Below are 7,500 nucleotides of genomic sequence, written 5' to 3' on the forward strand. Positions count from 1 at the left end.
ATGAAAGAGCACATTTGAGGATGTGTTATTGTTTTACAAGTGTTCCTTCCATTATAAAGGATAACTACTTTTTAAAAGTAATCAAGGCAACATCAAAGTTATAGCAGTACATCATTGCTTAAAAATTTTAAATAAGTACCTGGTTCTGAACGAATGAGTTTCTGCCCCCAGTCCAGGTAAGCCAAAGCCTTGAGGACCTTAAGAGCTGCACAGTGTAGGTCGGCAAACGGCTGCCGTGCCACTGCCATCAGTTTCTCCAAGTTGACTCCCGCCACACCTGGCCACCACAGCTCCAACGTACCCACCACTTCCTCTGACTGATCCTCCTGCTAAAAGTAGATTAATACAGTTGGTGAATCTCTGTAAATGAAGTACAATATATATAGCAAAGCTTAGAATTCATCTGAATTTTATGAGTGCATATACATGGGATTTTAAATAGAAGTATAAAATATTACTTTTTCCTCCTTGTATGACAACTCAATTACTGTTTTTCACATTGTAGAGAATGATATTGCATTTCTTTACAGATAGAGGGGCATTATCAAAAAACTTTATTATCATTATTTTTTGGTTTGTTTGTTTGAAGGTCCCCACAGCTCACATTTTTCCCCAGAAACACAATAAAAATATTCTACCACTATTTAAAGTCTATATGAAGGTCAAGTCATGGGCTGATTTTTTAAATTTAATTTACTCTTTGACAAAGGTGCCGTTGAAAGCCCTTCTCTTTTTCCATTTTTTTCCCGATCTGAAATAGGAGAGGGGGGGGGGGTGTCTGTGCACCATTCTAAAAAATTCCTTTTTTTTTCCCAAAACACATAAGAAAGATGCTATACTTATTTCAACTTTTTAAATGTTTAAATTTCATTTTTTTGTTTGGGGAGACAAGTTTTTTCTTCAATATCAAATAAAAGTTAAAGGTGCTGGTTGGTGCCCAAGACATGCAAAGCCAAATATTACCATTATAATTTACACCTTTATCTTTTAACATACAAACTTTACTCTCAGTCCACACACTGACCAATGTATGAGCTACAGCATATTACCATGGGGTTTTATGCAAAGCATATTTCATGTGTAAATGTATTCAAAACATACATTTAGAAAAAAAAATCCCTAGATATTTCATTATGAATCATTGATTTTTTTTTTTTTTTTTTTTTTTTATAAAGGTATATGAATGGACTTTTGTCCTGTACCAAAAGGCTGGACAGTTGCCAGAGCTCACCGGAAGGAATGACACAAACAATTTTTTGCCACCAGCATTGTAGGGCTAAATGCTGTATGTTTGCTGGCAACAAGCACAAGCCCATGTAGGTATATCTAACAAAAAATTATGATGTCAGAAATTCACCAATTTATGACCTTGTTACACCAACAAACAAAGAATATGGGCTCTATCAATCACTTGGCAGTTTCCCCATTCATGTATTCCCCTCTGCCCCCACCTGATCAGGGACAGGGACAGGGACAGGGACACACACACACACACATTTTTTTTTTTTTTTTTTTTTTTTTTTTTTACATCACGAGAACATATGAAAGTTAACAGTCTCAATACATGAAACTTTGTCCCATAAATACTGTACAAAAAATAAATCAAGTATTACCTCCACAGTGAAGAGTTGTGCCAGTGCTTCTAGTATCCTAACTCGCTGATCTGTAGGAGCTGTACGCATCTTGGTCCCAATGACATCTAGTACCTCGTCCACTTCAGTCTCTGAATGAGGCACATATGTGCAACCACATCAATAAACAGGTAATTGTGGATGATGAAGGCTGGTATTTCAAGGGTAATAATCTGACTGAGATATATACACATTACTGCAAGATCACATTGTGCCAAAAAAGAAAAGGATATTTTTTATCTGAAATTTGAAATGCACTTCACTTTTCTTTATCAGCTCTCAGATTGGTCAGCTTTTCTCAAACCAAAGAACTGCCTAAATAGCACAAAGGTGCACAAAACAAGCTGAGAACTGAAATAAAATATTAGCTATCATTTTAGTCTCATATCAATTATCGCCCTCTCATGTATGAAAAACATTCAACAGCATAATGTTAGATTATATGTTAAAGTGTATGTATATATGATTCTAACAAACGACTTATGATTTACTCTCCAATGCATTAAAAACTTCTTACAGCACATGGTTAAATGAAGGTGCATGATCTTTTTCTTTTCCTTACTTCTTCTTAGTTCTTAATTCTCCTTAGTTGTTCCTAAGAAGTAAAGAAATGTCAAAATATGCCATTTCACTTCACAAAATATTGATGTTATTTGCACATCCTTGTTACTGCTTATGAGGAGTAACTTTCATGCTATCTGTTCATCAACTTTGGCTAATTTATCACTACCTTTAAGTTCTGCCTCTGTTACTCTGAACTTGTCATTTCAAGACACATTCTTAGACTAAATCTTATTATAAGTTATGTTAGTATGTATATGCTTTGGCTCAAAGGAACTTTATTTGTGACTTTAATAATAATGACTTCATTACCAATTACAAAACTCCATGCTATCAGTGATCTACATCTCTTTCTTAATAACAACACCAACACACGCACAAAAAAAAACTTCACAGGCCCACAAATAAGAGGATGACCTACTGAACTTTGCCAGAGCAAGTATCCCTCCTGGAGAACTGCCAATGTGCACCACTGTCTCGATGGCCACCAGCTGAAATGTGGGGTCTCCAAGGTCCAGTGTTCCAGCTGCGAGTCGGAGAATCATCACCATGACAGACCCATACTCTTCAACCATCCTGCGGGGCTGGGTGTGTCCCATATTCCCAAAGAACTTGATCAAACCTGGGAAGATAAGATTTCAACATGAGATACACATACCTGCAGTAACACTTGAGAACAAAATTCTGTTGCTGTGATTAAGCCACTGCTTGCTCCTCTCACTTATCTATATCCACAACATGAAGCAACACCAGCTGTGGAAGAAACTACCAGTATAACATTGTAAATTGTTCCCATAAAAATATTTTATTGTTATATACCTAAATGCAAAGTAAAACTGTACATTTCAATCAAATTTTTGTTTTATTCAATAAGACTTGAATGAAAGCAAGTTCTGCCCAGGACTTATAAATATATGAAGATATATGAAGTGGTACCCACTTGGCTCCCTGGGTTTTGGAATTGGGATTATGCAAGCTCTCCTCCAACTCTTGGGGAGTGTTAAGTCTCCTAAGGACTTACTGATAAATTGCAGGAGGATGTGTTTACCTTATAGGTTTAAGTGGAAATCAATAAGAAAAGGAATTCCACACCACCAAAGCATTCTTGCTTTCAGTGAAAATTTACTATGTTATTTACTATACCATTATAGTACCAAGTAATTGTGACCCTTGAGCTTAGACAGATTTTAGCATAGTCTGAGGCTGTCTGGTTTATGACAGTGACCAGGGTGACCTCAAGCACAACTATATTATCTGCCTTTGAGACTACTGCTTGTGAAGCAGTAAGCCTAAGGTTTTCTGGGAGACTTGTTAGTTGAAATTTCCATCTAGGTTTGTGCTGTCGACCTTAACACAAGTAGGCTCAACACTGGCACGAGTGGTGGGTTTATCATGACATGATAAAACATCATCCAGCTGCATGAACCATGTTATCTATGCTTCTTCATCACAAACTTGTGGTGAGAATGGCATCCTTATGGAAGAAGCTGTTAAGGTATACTTTGACTGGGTGTCATCATGCTTCTTAGAAACTAATCACCTGTGTGCCTCGTGATCTCAACAATGTTTGTTTCAGAGTATATGTACCCATAAATTTTGCTATCTGATATGTCAGCAATTAACAGGTCCTGAATGACTCATCTGAATCATTGCTGTTATCTAACTGACAGCATAATATTTTTGTTAGGCTTCAGGGGGTGTGTTTGGAGGAATATGCCATCTGGTGGCCTTGACCTTTGCCTTCTTGTTTATTTGTTTTTTTCTTCTTAGGCTGAGATTGTGGGTCAGACTGGGTTCAAGGAGGATATGAAGTCTCACCTGGACTTGAGTAGAGATCAGTCCCTGTTCCTTCTGGGTTCTCAAAGCCTGGGTCACTGCCATCTGGGCAACTTGGGCATCTTTGTGCCTCCACACCAGATTTGCCCATAGCTGCTGCCATTACAGTAAAGACTCCATGTGTGGTAAGGGAGTCTAGTGCTTTTTGGAAGGAGGGTATCCTTCCTCTTATTTGGCTCAGCCACTTTGCAGCAGTGGCCCATCCATGTGTGCCTTGAGGCCCACTTCACTTTGTGAAATGATGCAAACACAACAATATTTTAAAATGTTCATTTTTCATTAACCCTATTTCAATGTTTTTCATAATACTAGATCTCCAACAGTTTCCTACTGAAAAAGATTCACAGTGTTAAATTAAAACAAATTTCTCACCAGGCATGAGCAGAGCAGCCATTGGATCATTCTCGGCCAAGGAGAGGAGATATTGTAGCTTGGCGACAACCCCGGCACGATGCAAGAGGGCCATGCCATCCCTTGACACAACCAGGGTGGTGAGGAGTTCCAGCGCGTTCAGTTGTGTCAACACATCTCCTGTTGTTACCTCAGCTGTCAGGCGGTCTAGGAGCCCTGAGTTAGAGACTGTGCTCATTGCCAAGTCTCCCAACAAGCACACTTGAACCAACATCTGAAAAAGTGCAAGTGGGGCATATCTTGGTCAGATTACTGTAAAATACACAGAAACACACTGTACTATTTGGTTATAATGACAATAAGGAGAGAGGAGAGAGGAGAGAGGAGAGAGAAGAGAGAGGAGAGAGAGAGAGAGAGAGAGGAGAGAGAGAGAGAGAGAGAGAGAGAGAGAGAGAGAGAGAGAGAGAGAGAGAAAGGAGAGAGAAAGGAGAGAGAGAAAAAGGAGAGAGGAGAAAAAAGAGAGAGGAGAGGAGAGGAGAGGAGAAGAGAGGAGAGAGAGAGGAGAGAGAGAGGAGAAGAGAGGAGAGAGAGAGGAGAGAGAGAGAGAAGAGAGGAGAGAGAGAGAGGAGAGAGAGAGAGAGAGAGAGAAAGGTTAATCCAATAAAAATCAAAACTGGTACTTACATCATACACATTAAACCTGCATGAATCTGATTTTGCCATGACTGCTTGCATAGTGGACACAGATTCGCTTGAAAACACTGCCCTAATTCCTTCTGTCTGCTTGCATACAGTCAGTAGGGTATTGCAGGCAACTTTGACCACTCCAAGGGACGAGTCTCCCAGGCTACTCACAATGCCCAACAAGAGGGGAGCATCGGATACAACCGACAAGACGCCCGTGTCAGTGTCTGAACAAAGCTGGATCTGCAATAAGGATTGCGAATGTTATTTACAAAAACATTTCTGAAACATATACACATGTGTACATACATGCATATATACATACATACATATATACATACATACATGCATACATACATACATACATACATACATATATATAAATATATATATATATATATATATATATATATATATATATATATATATATATATATATATATATATATATATATATACATATTTAGTGTTCTTAATTAGAAACAAGTACAAAGGTGAGCAGAATGTTTGACGTTGCAAACACAGCGGGCAAACCACTAAACACCATCAGAATAGAACACATCAATCCACAGTCCCTCCTCGGTCATTTTGATGAAATCAAACTGATAATTAAGGAGAGAAATATTGATATTTTGTGTATTAGTGAAACTTGGCTTCACCAAGAAATATCAAGCAGTTTCATCAGCATCCCAAACTTTCATGTTTACAGATGTGATGCAGGATGTGGAGGTGGAGTCTGCATATATGTAAGCGATACCCTTAAATCAAGTAAGATGTCCTCTACAACTGTAAATCATACAGCAGTTGAGGACATCTGGGTAACCATACAAAGCAGTATGTATCCTTCCTTCCCCGTTGGCACAATCTACAGACAACTTCATGCCACCACAGAATCTTTTGATTATTTTGAAAATATTTCCAGAGAAATGTCACTAAAGAGAAAACCTCTTTTTATCTTAGGTGACTTAAATGACGATCTAAATAAACCAAATGCAAAGTTACATAGGATAATTAATAAAAATAACTTAGAACAACTTAAAAAGAAGTCTACAAGGATTACAGAAAACACCTCATCCATATTAGATGTTATAATAACAACAGACCCGATATCATACTTCACACAGACGCTGTTCCATGCCACATTGCAGATCACGAGGTTTTAACCTTGACCATAAATGTAGAAAAAACAAAGCGAAAACCAGTCATTAATACCTGTCGCGACTTAACACATTACAATCCTCAATTACTCTGCCAACATACTATTGCTAATGAATCGTTACTCTCAGAGATCTTAACAACAGATGGTGTTGACAGACAAGTAAATATTTTAACACATGTGATAAAGAACGGCATCGATGCCTCCGCACCTTTTAAAACAAAAACAGTTAGACGTCCTCCCTGCCCCTTGGATAAGTGACAACATTAAGAGGGCCATAATTGATAGAAATAATACTCATAAAGCTCTCAATATATACAGATATACTTTAAAGGTAAATTCAATGAATGTAGAAACGATTCTGCCGAAACATGGAAACTAGTAAATACACTAGTGCCTAAGAAGAAACAAAATACAGACATTTCCATAAAAAACATGGAACACTTTAATAACTTCTTTGCAGAAGTCGGTAGATGCACTTATGAACAGACAATCTCCCCTACATATCAACACAACATAAATGAAATGAGGCTTACAACAAACTTTTTCAGACCGCAGCCAGTAGGAGTAGAAACAATTATTCTGACAATAAAACACTTACGAAAGACAAATTTCGTGGGATTGGATGGCATAGCACATCGTTTCATTAACAATAGTTTACCAGCAATTGCATACTATTTGAGTCATTATTAATACATCCATAGTCACCGGTGTTTATACTTCACTCTGGAAACATGGTATCATAACACCTATTTTCAAATCCGGTGACAGAGACGAATTTAATAATTATCGACCCATCATTATACTACCAATAATGTCTAAAGTTCTCGAGAAAATAGTTGCAAACCAATTAACATAATTTTTGGAAGCGTATAACCTTACATCTAACACAAAACATGGTTTTAGGAGTAAACTATCAACTGAAACAGCATTATTGAAAGCCACGAATGATATAGACAACAACCAGATCAATTTGCTCACTCTATGTGATTCATCGTAGGCCTTTGACAGTGTCAGCCATAAATTACTTGTAAAGAAACTAACAAATCACGAAATTGATAATTTTTGGTTCAAAAGTTATCTGTCCGCAAGAACACAATCAGTCAAAATCCATGAAAAAGTATCATCAATGCAACCAATTTCATTCGGTGTTCCACAAGGCTCAAACCTAGGCCCAATCTTATTCATTATATTCATTAATGATTTGTCATCAACTGCAAAAAACTGTCTTTTTATTCAGCATGCCAACGTCTCTCAATTTCTTCATGCTGCCTCTATTAA

The 7,500-nt window shown here is 37.5% G+C and overlaps 1 protein-coding gene across 2 annotated transcripts in view; it reads right to left on the reverse strand.

Annotated features, from left to right (window-relative positions):
* Window positions 1-7,500, reverse strand: part of LOC119578645 (26S proteasome non-ATPase regulatory subunit 5-like) — a 14,119-nt gene that overhangs the window by 1,740 nt on the left and 4,879 nt on the right. Inside the window, exons 3-7 of one of the 2 annotated variants that reach the window (XM_037926207.1) lie at window positions 5,064-5,306; window positions 4,401-4,653; window positions 2,614-2,814; window positions 1,614-1,723; window positions 140-326 (exon numbers count right to left, since the gene is read on the reverse strand). In XM_037926207.1, the coding sequence (XP_037782135.1) occupies window positions 140-326; window positions 1,614-1,723; window positions 2,614-2,814; window positions 4,401-4,653; window positions 5,064-5,306 (994 nt within the window). Of the gene's footprint in view, window positions 1-139; window positions 330-1,613; window positions 1,724-2,613; window positions 2,815-4,400; window positions 4,654-5,063; window positions 5,307-7,500 lie in introns of both variants that reach the window. The other variant, XM_037926206.1, reaches the window with a different exon arrangement.

This window comes from Penaeus monodon, chromosome 11 (genome assembly GCF_015228065.2).
Source record: "Penaeus monodon isolate SGIC_2016 chromosome 11, NSTDA_Pmon_1, whole genome shotgun sequence".
NCBI lineage: Eukaryota > Metazoa > Arthropoda > Malacostraca > Decapoda > Penaeidae > Penaeus > Penaeus monodon.